The sequence below is a fragment of the Archocentrus centrarchus genome, chromosome 5 (genome assembly GCF_007364275.1).
Source record: "Archocentrus centrarchus isolate MPI-CPG fArcCen1 chromosome 5, fArcCen1, whole genome shotgun sequence".
In the NCBI taxonomy this organism is placed as follows: Eukaryota; Metazoa; Chordata; class Actinopteri; order Cichliformes; family Cichlidae; genus Archocentrus; species Archocentrus centrarchus.
This window is the reverse complement of record NC_044350.1, coordinates 19839114-19861597: the sequence shown is the minus strand read 5'-3', so window position 1 is coordinate 19861597 and position 22484 is coordinate 19839114. Positions and strand designations below refer to the sequence as shown.

General features: G+C 39.1%; 1 protein-coding gene across 1 annotated transcript; it reads left to right on the top strand.

The window, feature by feature from the left end:
* Positions 1–354: 354 nt before the first annotated feature.
* On the top strand, positions 355–13754 carry LOC115780859 (myosin heavy chain, fast skeletal muscle-like). The gene is made up of 39 exons (XM_030730279.1): positions 355–567; positions 832–975; positions 1505–1661; positions 1890–1917; positions 2036–2147; positions 2242–2334; positions 2566–2629; positions 2709–2807; positions 3211–3314; positions 3439–3577; positions 4044–4162; positions 4244–4393; positions 4480–4650; positions 4749–5055; positions 5184–5257; positions 5700–5787; positions 6014–6131; positions 6215–6338; positions 6435–6571; positions 6983–7238; positions 7325–7567; positions 7650–7826; positions 7922–8067; positions 8152–8242; positions 8615–9004; positions 9118–9244; positions 9340–9458; positions 9550–9746; positions 9820–10003; positions 10081–10246; positions 10451–10575; positions 10704–11012; positions 11121–11324; positions 11407–11532; positions 11936–12106; positions 12369–12473; positions 13118–13213; positions 13380–13511; positions 13633–13754. The coding sequence occupies exons 1-39, from the start codon at positions 355–357 to the stop codon at positions 13651–13653; spliced, it is 5826 nt and encodes a 1941-aa protein (XP_030586139.1). The 3' UTR covers positions 13654–13754.
* The last annotated feature ends 8730 nt before the right edge of the window (positions 13755–22484 follow it).

Here is a 22484-nt window from a genome sequence, read left to right as displayed (position 1 = left end):
CAGCCTCCACGAAAGCTTTGGACTCACAGGCTTCCAACAGAGGTAAGTCCTCTCTCACACTGTAGCAGCGAACTGTGGTTTTGGTTAATTACATGTGAAAAAGCAGTTCTTTTTGCAGATGAAAGTTAACATTTTTTGACTCTGTTCTATTGAATTTAGATTTGCCCTTTGTAATACCCACACACCAACTGCACCTGACAGCAAAGGTAACATGTAGCTACTAACAAGGCTGAAAAAATGTTCTAAATTAAATTAAGAATCTGTTACTAACCCATGCATTTTCTTTTATTATTGAAACTATTAATCTATTATTAATATTATTGTATTTTACTTATTAATTTTTACAGAGGTGCGATGAGTGGTCAAAAAGTAGATCCGGATATGGAGTGTTTTGGCCCGGCGGCCATATACCTCCGGAAAACTGAAAAGGAGAGAGTAGAGGCTCAAAACACTCCCTTTGATGCCAAAACAGCTTACTTTGTGACAGAGCCCACTGAGATGTATTTAAAGGGGAAACTTGTAAAGAAGGAGGGTGGCAAAGCCACAGTTGAAGTTCAGGGTGGAAAGGTATGTACATGTGTTGATGCATGCTCAATAACCTAGGTAAGGAAATACCAGAAAGTTTATTCTGTTCATCTGGATGCAGCATTTTTGGAAGCTGAATGAGGTGACAAGGTCGCTTGGATGAACGATGAAACATTTCTCCCATGTAAAATGCTGCGTCCAGATGAACAGAATCTCGATGGATACCTTTGTGTGGGAAATAGACATCTGAAAGTAGTGAGTGAACATCTGAACCCTTTGCTCATATTCTTCAATGTTTTGGTGCAGACTTTCACCGTGAAAGAAGATGAAATCTTCCCCATGAACCCTCCAAAGTTTGATAAGATTGAGGACATGGCCATGATGACCCACCTCAGTGAGCCTGCTGTGCTGTATAACCTCAAAGAGCGTTATGCAGCATGGATGATCTATGTAAGACCAGTTTAAAAAAAAAAATAGTAGTTTGTAGAAACACATGAATCTTTACCGAAGGGCAAATCATTATGATCACTCCTGCCTTATATGCCAGTCCTTCCTTTATAAGATTTCTGAAGGTGCCCAGAGATGCGCGGCAGTGATATATGAGAAACAGATCCTTTAAAACCTTTAAATCTGGACATGGATCTGCCACAAATCAGATCAATCATTTTAGCACATCCCCGATAACCCCTTGGTAGTTCAGAGTTTGTTTGTTTGTGGGCACTCACAGCTGCTACCGTGTTGACCCATTTGTCTGGCCATAATGATTTGTCCCCTGTCAGAATCGCCCATCAAAGTCTTTACACTAACTCATTTCTCCCACCACCTGCCCACTGACAACAACAGCAACCATCAAATAGATTCCACTTTGACATGTATCATTGTTATGAGATATGTGTTATGTGTTTTATCTGTGAGTCATCATAATATTTTGGCTTCTTTAATTTCTTGATATTTATTTAATCTTGTGTTTTTCAAACAGACCTACTCTGGGCTGTTCTGCGTCACTGTGAACCCCTACAAGTGGCTCCCAGTGTATGATGCAATGGTTGTTGCAGGATACAGGGGCAAAAAGAGGATTGAGGCTCCACCCCACATCTTCTCCATCTCTGATAATGCCTATCAGTTCATGCTCCAAGGTAATAAGCCTTTTAAAGCCATAGTATATCCTGACTAGCAACTCTATTAAAGTAATAAGCCTTAAAAATTCTACAATGTTGATATTATATATAGAGTTTTGTTGTCTCTACTGCTTGCCTTTTATGAACACACTGTGCTGTAATAAAAATAAATTTATAATGCAATCTTACAGTTTAAGAAAAGTGGATTCAGTAACATAATATGTATTCAATTACATTTTTCAACAGATCGTGAGAATCAGTCAATCCTGATTACGTAAGTGAAAATGAAAGACATCCTTTTCGGACTGATAAAACTCTGACTGATCTAACTGGTTATTCCTGTACTGAATTGTGCCTGATTTATGCCAATGCATGTGTGTTTAATTATCTAGCGGAGAATCTGGTGCAGGAAAGACTGTCAACACTAAGCGTGTCATCCAGTACTTTGCGACAATTGCAGTGTCTGGAGCTAAGAAAGTCGAGCCAGTTCCTGGAAAAATGCAGGTTAAAAAACCTGATGTACTGTACATACTGTACATGTGATACACATGACAATTTAAACTGCAAAATACAAACGTGTGATATATATAATTTTAAGGGGTCGCTGGAGGATCAAATCATTGCAGCCAACCCACTGCTAGAGGCTTATGGTAATGCCAAGACAGTGAGGAATGACAACTCATCCCGCTTTGTGAGTTTAGCTTCTCAGAATCCTGTTTCCTCAGGTCTGTGTTTACAATTGTTTGATAGTCCTCTGTCCTTTTTTCACTTCATTACTTTTAAATGCTATCAATATCAAAACTGAGAAGAGAGCCATTTGTCTTTGTGTGTTTCTGGCTGTAAAGTCAGGAGGATGAGGTGTAGTATGTGCATTAGCATGTTGAATTTTCATACCCACTTTAATGCCTGTGTACTTCTGCAGGGTAAATTCATCAGAATCCACTTTGGATCAACAGGAAAACTGGCTTCTGCTGACATTGAAACATGTGAGCATCTCATCTCTTACTATCCAATAGTTTTGAAGACAGGACAAACTGTAAAAGAAGTTTTTGTCTTGTGTCATAGATCTGCTGGAGAAGTCTCGAGTGACGTTCCAGCTGTCTGCTGAGAGGAGCTACCATATTTTCTATCAGCTCACAACTGGTCATAAACCTGAGCTCATAGGTGAGCAGTGTAGCCGCAGAGTATACACTGATCAGCCATGAACATTAAAACCACTGGTAGATGAAGTGACTAACACTGAATATCTCATTTCAGCGACATCTGTCAAGTATAGGCAGCAATTTAACTGTCAGCTCTAGAGTTGTATTGAAATTTGAGCAATTTTGGAGTTTTACCAAAAGTAGTTCAATGAAGTACACTGTGATGGTGATGCATGGCCAAGGCTCAGTGATGAATCGTGTGCACAGCCAGATGTATGTGCCGTACATTGTTCACCTTGTGAACAGATGGCGAAAAGATGCATTGTGGGTTTTAATGTTGTGGCTGGTTTTATTTATTTATTTTTTTAAAATAAATATGGACTTCAACTGAGTCTGTGTAATGAAATGCGCTGACAATTTTTCAGAGTCTCTCCTTATTACCACCAACCCTTTCGACTTTCCCATGGTCAGTCATGGAGAGGTTACTGTCAAGAGTATCAATGATGTTGAAGAATTCATCGCTACTGATGTGAGCGCACATACTGTAACTTTTTAATCACACAGTGAACACATTTGTAATATGAAAAATAAAATCTTGTAGATAACATAAGTAATACATGCAAAATCTGTGTTTTTGATGATTCCTTCTTCAGACTGCCATTGACATCCTGGGTTTCACTGCAGAGGAAAAGATAGGCATTTACAAGCTAACTGGGGCTGTGATGCATCATGGAAACATGAAGTTCAAGCAGAAGCAGCGGGAAGAGCAGGCTGAGCCTGATGGCACTGAGGGTACATACATTTCTTTATGTAGTAAAATAATAATACAATTATGACTGTGATCCAGTTTTACACCTCCCAGCATTCATCTTCTTATATAGTGCATATTGTGTACATATTCAATCCTGTTTCAATTGAGAATGATAGCATTGTAATGGACAGGGTATTTTGATTGTTTTAAGAGTTTTTGGTTGATATATAAAACTAGTTACAGGGTTCAGAAAACTATAAGGAGCTCAGAGCAGATCTGCCAATCCTTCACTTTATAAGGACCCATTAACAAGCCCTTTGAAGAAAATAAACTTCCTATGTATTGTATTTTTGGAATATGCATATACAAGATACCCAGAACATGCAGGATGCTTTCTTATCATACTAACTTGGATTCAGATGAGCAAAGCAGCGTACCTGGATTGATTTTGTTAAAACTTAGTAATTTTTAAAAGAAACTCTTTTTTTTTTTTCCTGTTTCCATCAGTGGCTGATAAAATTGCCTATCTCATGGGTCTGAACTCCGCTGATATGCTGAAGGCTTTGTGTTACCCAAGAGTGAAGGTTGGCAATGAAATGGTGGTCAAGGGTCAAACTGTGCCACAGGTAATTTAAAAACATTAGTTTATGAGCAAATAGCAATTTATATAAAAATTCCACCAGAAGTCAAACTCTCATATTTTTTAGGTGAATAATGCAGTGATGGCTCTCGCCAAGGCTGTGTATGAGAAAATGTTCTTGTGGATGGTTGTCAGAATCAATGAAATGCTGGATACCAAGCAGCCGAGAAATTTCTTCATAGGTGTCTTAGACATTGCTGGATTTGAAATCTTTGATGTAAGTAAAGTACAAATGGCACTTCTTTATACTGTAAAGGACAGCAGCACAAAAATTTTGGCACTGTGTATTTTTCTTCTTTTCAGTTCAACAGCCTGGAACAGCTGTGCATCAACTTCACCAATGAAAAACTGCAACAGTTTTTCAACCATCACATGTTTGTCCTGGAGCAAGAAGAGTACAAGAAAGAGGGGATTGAATGGGAGTTCATTGACTTTGGCATGGACTTGGCTGCCTGCATTGAGCTTATTGAGAAGGTGAGCCATGTCCTGGACTACTGTATATATTTGCACACAGAAAACAATAGAAAACAACTTGAAATTGTTTGCCTTAAATTGTCTTTTCATCATGGCAGCCAATGGGCATTTTCTCCATCCTTGAAGAGGAGTGCATGTTCCCCAAGGCAACAGACATGACCTTCAAGAACAAACTCTATGACCAGCATGTTGGCAAAAGTGCCCCCTTTCAAAAACCAAAACCTGTCAAAGGCAAACCTGAGGCCCATTTCTCCCTGGTGCACTATGCTGGCACTGTTGACTACAATGTACTTGGCTGGCTGGAGAAGAACAAAGACCCCCTGAATGACTCTGTGGTGCAGCTCTACCAGAAGTCTTCAACAAAACTGTTGGCCTTGCTGTTTGCATCTCATGCCTCTGCAGACGGTAGTGCTTTTTTTTAATATATATATATATATATATTTATGTATATACAAAATTTAACATGTGAGAAAAAACTATTGCATTTATTGCACTGCATTTTTTACATACCAACTTGCAAAATACGGTTCCAGATGCAAAAGGTGGAAAGAAGGGTGGCGGCAAGAAGAAGGGTGGTTCCTTCCAGACAGTGTCAGCTCTTTTCAGGGTAATGTTTATTTTCTTAAATAATATAAAAAGGCTTTTGTGTAAACAGCACATGCATTGTTCAAATTTGGAGGTCTAACACTAAGCATCACAGAATACAGTAACACAGTGACCTTTTTTATACTATAGACTTTTCATTATTGCAAGCCACCTTAATACCTAAATCCAAATGTTCTGCATGAAACTGATGTTTTGGATAAGAAAGCCGTGCACATGGTTTCAATTTAATGAGACATCAAACAGAGACAAGAAAAGTTTTGCAGATTATCTGTATAACATATCAACAAGGAGAGACTGCCTATAAAACGAAGTCCATTGCAGTATGAAGCCCCCTCTGGTATTTTTGTTTGGGGTTATGTTTATAAGTTCTGTAATGTGAAGGGCCATAGAAGTTTTTCATTTTGGAGGGAAATAAAAATAATGAATCTTTTGTCCATCAATAGGAAAACCTTGGCAAGCTGATGACTAACTTACGGAGCACTCACCCACATTTTGTGCGCTGTTTAATTCCCAATGAAACTAAAACACCAGGTAGGTTAAAAAAAGCCCAAAAACATATCTGTTACCAACAGAAGTTCTATCACCTGTCTCAGTGCTGTTAGTTCCGGTGAATTCCTAGTTCATTCGTATACTTCTTCATTCAGTCACCTACAGTGTGGTTAGCCTGGCTTTCTAATAGCTGTTGTTTAAAATTAGGGTTGTGAACTCTGTGAGCCATTCATACCTTCCACAATCAGTGTGTTTGTTACTGTTTTAGGTCTTATGGAGAACCACCTGGTCATCCACCAGCTGAGGTGTAACGGTGTGCTGGAGGGTATCAGGATCTGCAGGAAAGGTTTCCCCAGCAGAATCCTCTATGGTGACTTCAAGCAGAGGTGCAGTAACTATTTATATACCTCTCAGTAAACAGATCTTGAGTCTGTTTTGTTGGAGATGTGATTTCAGTTAATTCCTTCAGGTACAAAGTTCTGAATGCTAGTGTCATCCCTGAGGGACAGTTCATTGACAACAAAAAGGCCTCAGAGAAACTTCTGGGATCCATCAATGTGGACCACTCTCAGTACAAGTTTGGCTACACCAAGGTAAATGACCAGACTCAATTACACTACAAAAAAATGGAATAACTTGAAAAAAAAATCTTCACACAATATTTTTTTTTTTTTAACACCCATCAAAAGGTATTCTTCAAGGCTGGGCTGCTGGGTCTGCTTGAAGAGATGAGAGACGAGAAACTGGTGGAACTGGTCATAATAACTCAGGCTATATGCAGAGGTTTCCTGATGAGGCGAGAATTTTCAAAGATGATGGAAAGAAGGTAGGCTGACCTAAAATGGCCATTTTTAGTGTAGAAATAGAGTTACACTTGCAGGCAAAAATCAATGTATATTAGCAAAGATTGTGTCACATCATAAGGCCCTCCTTATAGTGGTTAGTCTGTCTCTTGCTGTAAAATCACTGCATGTGTAGGTTTTGATTAATGTAGAGAAAGTACTTCTGCTCAGTATGTTTCAGGGACAGAGGAGGATGCTAGGGACAGGGTGAGATGGGGCGATGGTCACATTCAAACAAAATGTAATTTTTAATGGCAGCAGATTACATTTAAGGAACGTCTGGAATGTAGTTTTTAATATGGGAGTCAACAGTAACTCTTTCCTAAATCCTTTTCAGCAAGGAAAAAGGACAACTGAGCAAGGAAAGAAAAATGTTCTGTACTTTGTGTCCACAGGGAATCCATTTACACCATCCAGTACAACATCCGTTCATTCATGAATGTCAAAACCTGGCCGTGGATGAAGCTGTATTTTAGAATAAAGCCACTTCTCAGGAGTGCAGAAGCGGAGAAAGAGATGGCCCAAATGAAAGAGGACTTTAAAAAGACCAAAGAGGATCTAGCCAAGGCTCTGGCTAAGAAGAAAGAACTGGAAGAGAAGATGGTCACTCTTGTACAGGAGAAGAATGACTTGCAGCTCCAAATTCAGAGTGTATGTTAAAGAGAAGTAGGGCTTCACTTGTTCAATAGCTTAATTTAGTTACGGTTGACTATATCATTTACTTTTTGCATATACAGGAAGGTGAAACCCTTGCTGATGCAGAGGAAAGGTGTGAGGGGCTCATCAAAGCAAAGATCCAGCTCGAGGCCAAAGTCAAAGAGACGTCTGAGAGACTGGAGGATGAGGAGGAAATGAATGCTGAGCTGACTGCAAAGAAGAGGAAGCTGGAGGATGAGTGCTCTGAGTTGAAGAAAGACATTGATGACTTGGAGCTGACCCTGGCCAAAGTGGAAAAGGAGAAACACGCCACTGAGAACAAGGTTTGTGCCTCATTTCAGTTTTCTGACCTCTATTTAGTAGAAAATTCATGCTATAATGATTTTATTCACATAAACTATTTAGGTTAAAAACCTGGTCGAGGAACTGGCTGCTCAAGATGAGACTGTTGCCAAGCTGACCAAAGAAAAGAAAGCCCTCCAAGAGGCCCATCAGCAGATCCTCGATGATCTGCAGGCAGAGGAAGACAAAGTCAACACTCTGACGAAGGCCAAGACCAAGCTGGAGCAGCAAGTGGATGATGTAAGTTTCTTTAATTGTTTGAATCATCTTAAGTGCAGCACCAAGTTTTTGTATATTTTCATTGGCACTAATTACCCTGTATGTGAATGCACAAGATCGAAGGTACACTGGAGCAAGAAAGGAAGCTCCGTATGGATCTTGAGCGAGCTAAAAGAAAACTTGAAGGAGATCTGAAACTGGCCCATGAAACCATCATGGATCTTGAAAATGAAAAGCAGCAGTCAGAAGAGAAAATAAAGAAGTATGTAAAAATGAAGCCTTAATCTGACTTTCACAATTTTCAAAAGGTCTACATCTTACTTTGATAAATTATTGCTTTTTTTAGGAGGGACTTTGAGATGAGCCAGCTTCTTAGCAGGATAGAAGATGAACAAATAATTGGAGCTCAGCTCCAGAAGAAAATAAAAGAACTGCAGGTAATGTGCAAATGTGTTTGCCGGGGCAATGAAAACACTGTTTGTTTTATGAATGGAATGAAATACTAATTCACAGCCATGTGAGAAAGCCATGTAAAAAACAAAATACACACTAGAATTAGTGAAAAAAATTTAAAAAAAAATGTATATTTCCTGAATATCTTATTAGTATAATCTATCAGTATACCCCTATCAGTATATAAACCAGAGATTGTTCTCAATGACCTTCAAAGGGGAGAGCTGTTAATATCATTACTGAGTTGTAAAGCTTAACTGTGTTATCTATGATTTGTTCATAGACACAAAAAGTCATACTGTCTCACATACTCAAAATAGCAGGATGCAAACATGACTTACTTTTTTGCATAACAGGCTCGTATCGAGGAGCTGGAGGAGGAGATTGAGGCTGAGCGGGCTGCTCGGGCCAAAGTGGAGAAGCAGAGATCTGATCTCTCCAGGGAACTTGAGGAGATCAGTGAGCGTCTCGAAGAAGCCGGTGGAGCAACATCAGTACAGATTGAGATGAACAAGAAGCGTGAGGCTGAGTTTCAGAAGTTGAGACGTGATCTCGAAGAGGCAACCCTGCAGCACGAATCCACTGCCGCCGCTCTCCGCAAGAAGCAGGCTGACAGCGTGGCTGAGCTAGGAGAGCAGCTCGATAACCTCCAGAGAATCAAACAGAAGCTGGAGAAAGAGAAAAGCGAGTACAGGATGGAGATTGATGACCTCACGAGCAACATGGAGGCCATTGCCAAATCGAAAGTAAAATTGACTCTTTTGTTGCTCAATATTAATTACAACAATTACTTTTTTTATTATCTCCAGAACAAGCATGCTTTTTGGGTACATCATACTGATTTTTGTCTTTACTGTAGGGTAACATGGAGAAAATGTGTCGTTCTCTTGAAGATCAACTTAGTGAGTTAAAGTCCAAGAATGATGAGAATGTGCGTCAGCTGAATGACTTAAACATGCAAAGATCTAGACTGACTACCGAAAATGGTGAGTGTGACGTTTGGAACTCGACATTTGGAAATCCTAAAAAATGCTAGAATGTAAACAATGCTTAAGAAGTATATTTTCTCTCCTGTATTAAGGGGAATTGAGTCGCCAGTTGGAGGAAAAGGAGTCTCTTGTTTCACAGCTTACAAGGGGAAAACAAGCTTTTATTCATCAAATTGAAGAGCTCAAAAGACACCTTGAGGAAGAAATTAAGGTAATTAATTGTCTTAATCATATATATTCTGATAACAGATGGTCAGCACATTTTTTTAATGAATAATTCTTTACGATCTTTGGTCTTTTAGGCCAAGAACGCCCTGGCTCATTCTGTCCAGTCGGCTCGTCATGACTGCGACCTCCTCAGAGAGCAGTATGAGGAGGAGCAGGAGGCCAAAGCTGAGCTGCAGCGTGCAATGTCCAAGGCAAACAGCGAGGTGGCTCAGTGGAGAACCAAATATGAGACTGATGCTATTCAGCGCACTGAGGAGCTGGAAGAGGCAAAGTGAGTCTCCAGCGTTATCCTTTTCCTCTTGTTAGTATATGCAGCAACTCTGAAAATCAAATATTTTTTACAGGAAAAAGCTTGCCCAGCGTCTTCAGGATGCAGAGGAGTCCATCGAGGCCGTGAATGCAAAATGTGCCTCTCTGGAGAAGACTAAGCAGAGACTGCATGGTGAAGTGGAGGACCTGATGATCGATGTGGAGAGAGCTAATGCTCTGGCTGCTTCCCTTGACAAGAAACAGAGGAACTTTGACAAGGTACAGCATTTTTAGCGTATATGAATGTGATGTGATGTCAAAAGAAAAAGAAACCCAATAGTTTGCCATATCTTCAGGTTCTGGCAGAGTGGAAGCAGAAGTATGAGGAAAGCCAAGCAGAGCTGGAAGGAGCTCAAAAGGAGGCTCGTTCTCTCAGCACAGAGATGTTTAAAATGAAAAACTCCTACGAGGAAGCTCTGGACCACCTGGAGAACCTGAAGAGGGAGAACAAGAACCTGCAACGTAAGACAAGAAAGCGTGTACAGGATTGTTGACACTTGTCATTCTGTCAAAGTTAACTGCATTTTTTTTGTACATTTTGTAATAAATGACATAATGTGATAAAGAAAATTGTGCAACACAGGAATCAGAACACTAAATTGTGCCGACAAAGAAACTTTTTGGTATCATGTAAATGTTTCTGTCTTCATTTTGTTGTCTCAACAGAGGAAATCACAGATTTGACTGAATGTATTAGTGAAACTGGGAAGACAATTCACGAACTGGAGAAAGGGAAAAAGGTGGCAGAAATGGAAAAAACAGAAGTCCAAACAGCACTGGAGGAAGCAGAGGTAAGAACTGCATAATTTTGTTTCTTGATCTTAATCGAAAAATTGCCATCAGTTGCCTAATCATTCTGAATTGTGAACATTTTCAAAAAAATATATATTTGTGCTTGGTTTTTCTTTTAATTTTATAGGCTACCCTGGAGCACGAAGAATCAAAGATTGTCCGTGTCCAGCTGGAGCTCACCCAGCTGAAAAGTGAAATTGACAGGAAAATTGCAGAGAAGGATGAGGAGATTGAGCAGATCAAGAGGAACAGCCAGAGAATAATCGAAACCATGCAGACCACTCTGGATGCTGAGGTCAGGAGCAGGAATGATGCCCTGAGAATCAAGAAGAAGATGGAGGGAGATCTGAATGAGATGGAGATTCAGCTGAGTCATGCCAACCGCCAGGCAGCTGAAGCCCAGAAACAGCTGAGGAATGTGCAGGGACAGCTGAAGGTCTGGCATAAGCATGCATGAACATAAAAATATGCAAAAAAAAAAAAAAAAATTTATAGCTCAAACATATATAAAATGTAATCTGAATTTCTGTTGTCTTGATTTCAGGATGCTCAGCTGCACCTTGATGAAGCTCTCAGAGCTCAGGCAGACATGAAGGAGCAGGTTGCAATTCTGGAGCGCAGGAACAACCTGCTGCTGGCTGAGATCGAGGAGCTGAGAGTTGCACTGGAGCAAACAGAGAGAGGCCGCAAAGTTGCTGAACAGGAGCTGGTCGATGCCAGCGAGCGTGTGGGACTGCTGCACTCTCAGGTTTCGACAACAGGCAAAATAAATAATGAAATAAACATAGAGTGCATATGTAGAACTCTCACCAAGCATTTTTTTTCTTTAGAACACAAGTCTTATCAACACTAAAAGAAAGCTTGAAGCTGACCTTGTCCAGATCCAAGGTGAAGTGGAAGATGCTGTCCAGGAAGCAAGAAATGCTGAAGAAAAGGCCAAGAAGGCCATCACTGATGTGAGTCCTGTTTAGGTATTTTAGCTACTGCTTAATTCAAATCTATTTATGCAGCTCCATTCCTTTTATGAATTTTAATAAGTAGAATATACTTTTTACTTAATGGAAAAACAGTCATACAGCTATCAGTAGGCAATGATCTGTGAAGCATAGTTACATAAGATGACCGTTTGATTTAGTTTAGTAACACTGGTTTTGCACCAGTTAAAATAAACTGTAACAACCTGTAATGAAACTAATCTTTTATGGGTAAATATAATCCCACTATTGAAGCAAACACCTTCTGTCTCATAAATATAAACAGGTGAACCCGTTCCTGTATAATCTGTACTTTTGTTTCACATGTGACTTACAGGTATGTGGCTTGTTTTGTTATTTGCCTTTTTCATTACTTCATATTTAGGCTGCAATGATGGCAGAAGAGCTAAAGAAGGAGCAGGACACCAGTGCTCATTTGGAGAGGATGAAGAAGAACCTGGACGTGACGGTGAAGGACCTGCAGCACCGCCTGGATGAGGCTGAGAATCTGGCCTTGAAAGGTGGCAAGAAGCAGCTCCAGAAACTGGAGGCGAGGGTATGTTTACTGCATAAAATGTTCTTTTGTTTTATTGTATTGTTCCACACTTTGAACATGGGCTCATTTAGGGGTTTTCATGACTACCTCTAGCAAAGGATGCAGACCTGGTACAACTGTTCACCTTATATGAATGTGAACACCCCCAAACACACTTAAAACTAAAGGTCTGTGCTGTTTATTGTACCAGACTGCTTTCTGTAGGAACAGGTTACATACATATTGTTTCATTTTTTTGCCATCTGGACTTGTGGTCGGGAAGGTTCGAGAGCTGGAAGCGGAGGTTGAGGCTGAGCAGAAACGTGGAGCTGAAGCTGTGAAGGGCGTCCGCAAGTATGAGCGTAAGGTGAAGGAGCTGACCTATCAGGTATGAGCCAACAAAATGTAATGTTTTTTTTTGAGATGTCTAAAATTTTAATCATATAGTCAAGCTATTGGTTATTATCACATTTTTTTCCCTGAAACTTTGTGCTGCCAAAGACAATCTGGGTGTAGAATGTGCTTTACACCACTAGAGGGCGATAATATCCATTATATCAAGTGCCTGTGGCTTCAAGAGCAGTTGATATGCTGAAGTGATATAGAGTACACCACTGCTGGAAATAAACTCTCTGGTTGCAACTATAAATACAGTGCAGTTATGTGTTTATATTTATGCTAATTGTGTGGAATCTATAGAAGTGTTTAGCAGATTTTCACTTTGAAAAACTGAAGAGATGAGGAACTCTTGCATGTACACTTACACATGCAGTTTGGTTGACGGAGACGTCAGTGTTTGTGCTGCACAGGATGATCCCCTTGACATAGTGTGCAGTGTTGAAAGTATGCAAGCAAGAGTGGTTGTTTGAGTGTTTGCATATATTTTTGTTGTTGTCCCTCTGGCCTGTTTGAAGTGGATAGATGAGTGTGTTCTATGCTCTGAAGTTGTGTTGAAGATGTTCATAAATCAGACTGAGAGGAAGGAGCTCCCTTTAGCTCGCTTTTTCAGACTGTGCTGTGTACCACCTCTAGACCGAGGAAGACAGGAAGAATATTACTCGACTTCAAGATCTGGTAGACAAGCTGCAGCTGAAAGTGAAATCCTACAAGAGGCAGTCTGAGGAAGCTGTGAGTGTGAAATACTTAACACATCCAAAGCAAACATTCATGACAAAAGTAACACCTTTACCTTAGACTATGTTAACAGCAGAGGACTGAAGCAGAATTATTAAATGATGGTTGTTTTTATCTGATATAACTGGAACAGCATCACTCATTTATTTTCTACTTTCAGGAGGAGCAGGCCAACACTCACCTGACCAGGTACAGGAAGGTTCAGCATGAGCTCGAGGAAGCTCAAGAGCGTGCTGACATTGCAGAGTCGCAGGTCAACAAGCTGAGAGCCAAGAGCCGTGAAATTGTCAGGGTATGATCATTTTTGTATTCTATTTTATTGTCATGATGAAGGCACTCTCCAAAGACTCCAAATCTCTTACCAGAACAGTTTGACACTAATTTGTCACTCTCTCTGTTTTGCTGATTTAAAGGTGAAAGAGACCACTGAATGAACCTCATTCGGGATGAGACATGGTACAAGAAATCATACAATATGATATTTTTGTCTGATGTGTCAAGTGTGTAACAGCAAATAAACATGGAAGCAACTGAATGTCTTTTGTTGCTGTGTGCTTTAAAGAGTGCTGAACTCAAAAGATGAGGATATGAAGTTAGTAATTCACAAAGATTACAAACATTAAAGTTAAACAGATCATTTTAAAAAATATTTATAGGCGTGCTGAAGAGCTCTGGACATCTATCTGAAACTCTGTCGGGATTTAAAGGAATACTTAGCCACTTAGTGCACCTTCACAAAATAAGTGAAATTAAATAAAATACATTTATACAGTGCCTCAAATTAGACAAAAAAAGTATTAATAGATCCAAATCCAATAACAGTAAACTCTTTTTTTTTTTTGTGGTGGTGGTAGTCTAAATGTCGGCTGTACAGCTTCATCACTCACAATAACTTGGTTGTCAACTGTCGCCTGTTGTCACATAAAAGTTCTTCAGGTTATGATAACTGCAAATCTGTGCCCTGTGGTGATAATGTTACTGACAGTGTAGTGACCTTACAGTTTTTCTACATGCTCCAGAACACATGTTGTGCATGTCACAGCATCCCGTGATGAAAATAGACCCATTAGTGACCCACAATGTACAGCGACACTCCTCATGCTTAAGCTTGTGCAATGTCTTGACACTTACAGTCAATATATATATAAAATTATTAAGTATTAATTTAATAATTATTCCTGAAAAGTAATTTGACCTAACTGTACTATGGCAAAATGGGAAAGTACAGGAAAACTAAAGTAAAATTGTACTTTACTCAAACACAGCGACGTAAAACAAGCTTAGGAATCATGTTTTACATAATGTGGTTGGTACTGTACATACTACAGTTATTTATCATTTTAAATATCCTTGTTTTGGCATTAATCTCAGGCATCTTTTGGGAAAGTATCCTTTTGGGAAGTGGTTTTATAAAGAGTGGACTGTGGCAGAGGGGAGAAAAAATAATTGACCACACTGAGATTAATTTTATAGCTACAAGTGCTTCCAGATAGGAGTAAATAGAATAGACTGATTTTCTTCCATGTGAAAATCAGTCTAAGGTCACAGAGCTGAATATAAGATACTGAGGGAACACTCAGTTCACTATCTTTGTACTCAAGTAGTGGAGGTGATTCTAAAAATGTGAGAAAGCCTTTAGAGATGTTACTGCAGATTTTTGTAGCAGTGTGATGACAAAATACTTGAATTGGATTGTTGCATAAAACTACTTTTAAACCATGGATGAACAGACTAACACTAGAAACTAGAAATGATAAGTTGGGTAAAAGTAATTGATTATATTGTCTTTGTCTAATTAGTAGTCTATTAGTCTTCCTTTAAATATGTTTATCTAATATCACCTCATGTCTCTTAGCTTCTTTGCTGGAAGCTGATACATTATCATTTCAAATAAACACAACATAGATTCCCACCCATAGATTCTGAAAACTGTTAAAAACATCAATATCGCAAATTCTTTATTTGAATTTTGTGTGTAAATGTGGTCTCACGTTTTAATAACACTTCAGTAACGTCTCAGACCACCAAGGATGTGGTCGTTTCAAATCAAAGGCTGCTCCACAATAAGACTTGAGGCTGTAACAAATGGCCGAGCTCTGAGAGCATTGCTGAGGAGACAGCTATATTTGTGTTTCTTCCAAATAAGCACACCCAGGAGCACAAGAGCTCAAGTATCACATTTCTATTGAATATATAGGCCTATTTTATAGGGTGTCAAGTCCTCAATATTTGGCTCCTAATGCCCTCTTCCCTTCTTTGCCACTCCAGTGTCATCTTTCAACAAGGAAAGAATGCAAACTACTACACATCATGTAAAATGATCCCCTCCTTCTCGCATATGGGGAACAAACACTTGACTTAAGGGAAGGTCAAGCTGCAAGCCGCTCCTTGTCTTCAATTCATCTGTCAGGGCGCACAGCACAACAAGACCATTTTAAGAAAGGGTTTAAAAATACATCCTTGCCCTCGAGACAACCCGAATGCTTGCCCTGAAAAACCTGGAGACACAAATCTAATCACCTGTTCGCTGCGGATTCCACATCAGATGATGGAAAGTTTATTGTCTTGAAGACAAATGCAACATGACGAGTTATGAAGCACAATGTCAAGGGCTTCAAAAGCTCGTAGCTATGGCATGAGAGAAACTAGAATAGGTGATGGTCTGCTGTCAAAGGCGCTCCTTCACTCAGACACAGACAGTTGCCTTGTCAACAGCAGTGGCTCAGCCTTAAGATAAAGGTGTCTGTAAACTTTTGACTTTCATCTGCAGAAATAGGAGATGAGAAGCTCAGCATCTGATTGGTTACAATGTTAAAAATGCAGCCATGCAATCTGATATGAAGAAAAATACAAACAGTGAAATTAAAAATGTGATACAAAACGGCATTAAAATGAGAGTAGCAGTGGAAAATAGGATGGATGGGCCGTATTTATGTGCATGTGTGCAGAGTCCTCAAATCCACCGCACACAGTCCCACATAAAAACAGTTCTTTTGTCCTGTTTCTGTTGGTATCCTGCATCTATGTCTCGTCCTGGTCTGTGTTTTGCTTTATTTTTGAAAATGAAGCATTAAAAAAGTGGCAGTCAGGGAAGACAAACAGACTTTAGGTTTATTTGATTACATGAGCAAGCTGCAATGCTGAGGGTGGAGTTTGAAGGTAAAACAAACTATAGTAACTGATGTGATTTAAAAGAGTGACACACTGATAATGAAGATAGTAGGGGGTAGGGGACAGTAGGGGATTTTTAGAAACCTGACACTGTTTCTCCTCCATAAAACTCCCATCAAGTAACATAATCTAATGCCTGCAGTGTACTGTATACGTCTGGCCTTGTGTGGATTAGAGAAAATCCAAGATAAATTCAAACTTGTGCACCCAATGCTTGTTTCTTAAAGTCATAAAGATGTATGCTACACAATCATTCCACCCTGGAAAAAAAAACAGTTAAAAAAAAAAAATCATTACAAGCCCAAAATTACCAGGACATTCATGCCCATGTATTTAAACTTCTCACCACAACTGTAATTGATCATTACTTTTTTAAGATAATTAATTATTTAATTTTAATCTTATTGTTGTTTTATGTGTTGAAATTGTCACACACTTGTATTTGACCAACAAATTATATAAAATCCATGATATGGTCTTTATCACAAGAAATAAACATTAACAAACTCGGGACCATTGTCTCAAAAAGTCAGTTGGAAATCCATAATTTCATCTCCTCTTGTTTGGATGCACTGTTTTCCTGTCTGACTAAAGCATCAATTAGTTGCCTCCAATCTGTACGAAGTACTACTTTAAGGCTTTTAGCTCACTCTCATAAATCTTCACTTATCACCTCACTTTTAAAGTCTTACTTTTATGGCCTCACAGGGGGAAGGCACCCACCTCCATAATGGAACTGCTCCACCCCTATTCTCCAAGCTGGGCTCTTAGGTCCTCAGATAGTGGTCTTCTTGTGATTTCACATAATCATCTTGGTAGATTGTGGCTTCCAAACTTTAGCTCCAGAACTGTGGAACAACTTACCACTCTCTCTTCACACCTTTGACTCTGTGACACCCATTAAAACACAGCTTAAAACTCATTTGTTCAGACAGGCAGTTGCATAGTGCTGAATGTGTTTTTGTGTGCCCACTTTGCCTTTGGCAATGGCTGGTTCTTATTGACTTGCCTCTGTAAAGCACTGTAAAGCATTTGAATAAAATCACAAAAGAATCCAGTGAAAATGAATGAATGAGAACACTGATACAAATATGTTACTCAAACCTTTGACTGGAGAAGCAATTTGTACAAAAATAGGAGGACTTAGGTTATTATAATGAGGTAATGAGATACTTTGACCTGCAGCAGCATCATCATTCAGAGAGTATTAGTGAGGTTTTCATAGCATAATACTGCAGTGTGTTCAGTTTTTGTTTGTTTTTTTACATTAACCACAGACAAAAAAAAAAAAAAAACTTTGCAGAGGTAAGTATGTGTGAAACAAGGTGTGGTTATGGTTGGGGATTTCACACCACCTTTGTTTACATACAGTGAATGACCTGAAAGGGTCTATCCACACAACCTCCCGTGGCCCTTTAAAAGCGGTCTAACTTTGCTGAATGGGATTGAGTTTTTTCTTCTTTTCAAAAAACAAACATGTCATCTCCTTCCTTCTCCTCCTCCGAAATCCATGCCTCACTACCAGAGCTCTGGCCGATCACCAGCCGCATCAGCATCGAGAACCCCGCTTCCTTCATTCTGCACAACCAAAGCTCCAGACCGACAAAAACAGCAGCAGCAACAAGAACCACTTTTCCTCTGAAAGCCTTCCAGAGACCTGGAGCAGATACAGGTTTGAAAACCCTTGTGGCCCCAAAAGTGTCAAGGGATGCAGAGAGACTGACAAATCCACACCTGAGACCCTGACAAGTGAGTCAGGGTGTGAAGTGAATCCCTCACCACCTCAGCCCTGGTCTGCTGACACTGACGACCTTGAAGACTTTTGGTACTTAGCGGATTTTTCACCCGAGGTTGGACTAGGACATGGTCACTGTTCCCCGGATCGGTGAAACCATCATGTCCCCAGAACCATGTCCCGTCGTATTGGACAGTGCAAATACTGTCACTCTCTCCCTCCAATATCCTGATTTAAAACCAGCAAAACTTTACATGTGGCCTGGCAGTACCAAATGTTTTCGTGGAATAGTACTGTATATAATATTCAAATCCACCCTCTGGCCGGGGCCATTTCTGTGTGAACTTTGCATGTTCTCCATGTATCTGCTTGGGTTCTTGCTGGGTACTTTGGCTTTGGTGGTTTGCTTTAGTTTTTTAGTTTAACCTTTTGAAATGAGCTCGTGTATTTGGTGAATAATTCTGACACTGATAATCGTGTTAGACTATTGTCTGGTTGAAAAGTATAAAAACTGTCTCCTTCAGCTGAACATCAGAGATAAGACTAAATGTGTCAGTTGACAAATTTTTAGTCATATTGGAGATCTACAAAATACAAACATCTCGAAACACAAAGTGTGCCAGATTCAGATCTGATTTGGCTCTAACCAAATCCAATTACATACAGCAGAAACACATTTCTCCTTAAATTCAATAGTTCTCAATTTTTCTCAAAATGTTAACATGAAATACATGAATCTCTTCACTTGTGAAGAAAGAAATTCTTGGCTCACTTTCTTAATTTTAAAAATCTAACCTATGTGCCTCTCAAAATCTGTGGAAACAGTACAGTGCTGATGCAGTTATGGTTCACTGCCCTAATTCTGCCCTTGAGGCGTGTTTTTAAATAAAACAGCTGAAAAAGACATTCTTAAGTGCAACCTCCAAACACCAGCCTCTTAAAGTGGTTTCAAATTCTTCAAAGTGGGCTTGACAACCATTTTACCACACCAGGCCTACTTTGGTCTGGAAGGCTGGTGACCTCTGAACTTGTAACGACTTGTTACCTTGTACTGCTGTCATGGTGCAGCTATGAAAGTGCAGTTTTCCTTACAACAGCTGTCCTAATCTAACAAACATTTATAAAATATTTCTTTGTAGAGACAATAAAATGTAAGCAAAAAGAGAATCAAAGCAAGGAGGGGCAAGACAGTGTAATTAGCTCTGCCTATTCTGGGTATTGCAGCTGTGTCCTCAGTTTGTTAACCTTTGGGGTCAGCTTTCTTACATTAAGTTCCATCGGGACTTTTTGCACATGTTCTTAAGTTCTATCTATCTATCTATCTATCTATCTATCTATCTATCTATCTATCTATCTATCTATCTATCTATCTATCTATCTATCTATCTATCTATCTATCTATCTATCTATCTATCTCTCTCTCTCTACAGCTGAGGGCACCTCATTCAGTACCGCTGTTCCATCAGTGACTAGATTGATGTGTTTGGGTGAATGGAAAGGATCCTCTTTCTGTGTGGGAAACTTCACACCCACACCCACACACACACACACACAAAGAGAGGGCCATTCATTTCTTTAATTAAATAAATAAAAAATACTTGTAACAGCTTTTGGTATCTCATAAACGATCTGTCCTTTGGATTGTAAATTAACAGTCAAATAAAATTATTTGCAAAAAATCACTTTTGTTCCATCACAATGTGCATTTAAATGCTATGAAATGTTCTTGTTCAGCAGTTTATTCACTTTTCATAGAAGTAGCTTAACAACACAGTTAATAGGACTTGAATTGGTGTAACAAATCTGGTATTGTGATTACTCTAAGCAAAGGTGTATTTTAGGAGCGCAGGATCTTCTTGTAAAATTGTTTCAACAAAGTTGTTATATTCCCATTTCATGTACTTATGCACCTTACCGCTCAGCTTTGAGAATTAAGAACTACTGTGGGTTACAAAATGGTTTAAGGACATTTCTCGAGTAAAATGTGCTACATTAAAAACACATCAGTAGATGAGAGGTACCGATCATCTAGTCGTTCAGTTGAAAGGCAAGCATTGGAGCCCGCTTACATCAGTGACGGCTCTGAGACTAAACAATATATGTTGACTGAGACGCGTCTCTGCTGTCATAAGGCCTTCATCGCATTCACACATGACAAAGAAAATTATATTTAAAAACATGAGGTTCCTTAGCTGTGCTGATGTTGGAACCGAGACTTTATTTATTTATTTATTTTTAGATGCACAATTTATTTAGATAAAAATACACTAGTAACCTAGTAATACCTTCAGATTTTTGACTAAATTAAACCCAATTAAAAACAATGAAGTCACATGAACAAGCAAAGCCACCAGGTCTAGGGGAAGACGTACATGCTCACATATGCACATGCACAGGTGGGTGGGGTGGGGGTGTATCACCACTTACTTTCACTTACTTTTATGGCCTTACGGGGTCAGGCCCCCACCCGCATGAACTGCTCCACCCCTATTCTCCAAATTGGGTTCTCAGGTCTTCAGATAGGGGCCTTCTCTTGATTTCACATCTTCGTCTGAGGGGATTGTAGCTTCCAAACTTTTGCTCCAGAACTGTGGAACAGCTTATCATTCTCTCTTTGCACCCTTGACTCTGTGGTATCATTTTAAAAATCAGTTTAAAGCTCGTGTGTTCAGACAGGCATTTGGATAGTGCTGATTGTGTGTTTTTTTTTTAAATTGATTACTGTGACTGCTCCTTGTCTCAAAAAGCACAATAAATTAAATTTTTACTTACTTAGTAATTACAATAAATGACACAGGCTGCTGTCACTTTATGTTTTTAAAATTGGCTTTATTTGCAAAATCAGGTTCTTTACAGGTTAAGGATGCTTTAAAAAAGAAGAAAGCAGAGGCAATGATTGAAAGTGAAAACTGATACAATTACTCAAATATTTGACTGGAGAAGCAATTTGTACAAAAATAGGAGGGACCCCCACCCCCCCCACCCCCCAATCATGACCTGTCACTTGTTCCTGGCTGCAGTGTAACTAGCCCAGCACATCTGTGGATCCTAAAATACTTTCAGAAATTGCTGAAATTCTTTGGGATCATGTCTCATTAGTCTAAAAACTGCCTTTTCTTTTTTTCTTTCTTATTTTTTTAAAATGTAGTAAAATTAAATCTCTTCCCAACTAAATAAAATTAAATAGTCTAACACCATTCGCTACTGCTTAAAATAAGAGAAGAAGAAACATTGTGAAAATTACAGGCAATAAACAAACATGATAAACTTTTAATTGCCTGCTATAATAAAGTTGTGGGCAGATATTATTTGTCAGGAATAGTAACTTTTTCTATCAAGATATTTGTTTTTTCTCATTTATTATCCACCCATTTGTAGGTGTCTGAATTTTTTTGCTGAATGTATATATAGTTAAATAAACACATAAACACGTGTCTAACTGCACACTGTCACTCATAACCCATTTGTTCAATATTAAATACTGCTTATGAATACTAGGGGGTGTTAAAGGGTCATTTTTTTCACATTAACTGAGTCCTTTTGCCAAGATATTCACCCTTAGGTTGCTATAATGAGATAATGTGATACTTTGGCCAGCAGCATCATCATTCAGAGAGTATTAGTGAACTTTTTGTGCTCACAGAGTTTTTTTTAATGAGCATGAGGTGTTCTGTGATTGGCATTTGTATTGACAAAACTTCAAAGCATCATTTGTTTGACATCTGCTTTCCGGACACATACATCTAGGACAGAGGAAATTAAAGTGCTATAAATATATAAGTATTGTTCGGCTTTCCTTCTGCCATTGTCTCTTCCTGCGATGGATCAAATCTAATTAAGTGTGGGATTTCATAAAACGTAGACCCCAGTGCGTGTTTCTGCTATCGTGAGGTATCACCATTTTCACAAGTTCTTAGATTAACAGCTGTTAGGCCCAATTGTGCTCCTTTGTCACAGGAAAGACTTGCAAGGCTTCTGCAACAGAATCCCAGAGACATATGAGAGCTTCTCCACGTCTAAACTCAGATCCACTGCAGTGCCAAGGTGCATTAAGGAGATTATTGTAAAGACCAAAACAATGTCTGAACTTCAGTAACCGATACGCATGTCAGAACAATATTTACACAAGGTTAAAAAATGCCGCATTGCTAGTGTCTTCATTTATTTATACAGATAAAGCAGATGAAGCAGAAAGTCTTCCTCCTGTTTGACAGTGTGTATTGTGTGGCATCTTTACTGCACCCATAAACTAGTTTATGACAGGACAAATATCTTCTGTGCTCTCTCACACACATCTCACTGCCTTAGGACCCATTAGTTTCTATTTTAAACATATAAATTATACTAAGTAATATTTTA

What these genes read in the sequence shown, in the direction of transcription:
- LOC115780859 (XM_030730279.1), top strand. Translation starts at nt 355, where the DNA reads ATGAGTGGTCAAAAAGTAGATCCGGATATGGAGTGTTTTGGCCCGGCG. An exon ending in TTGAAGTTCAGGGTGGAAAG is followed by an intron (nt 568 to 831) that starts GTATGTACATGT and finishes GTTTTGGTGCAG; the next exon opens with ACTTTCACCGTGAAAGAAGA. An exon ending in ACCTTGAGGAAGAAATTAAG is followed by an intron (nt 9,459 to 9,549) that starts GTAATTAATTGT and finishes TTGGTCTTTTAG; the next exon opens with GCCAAGAACGCCCTGGCTCA.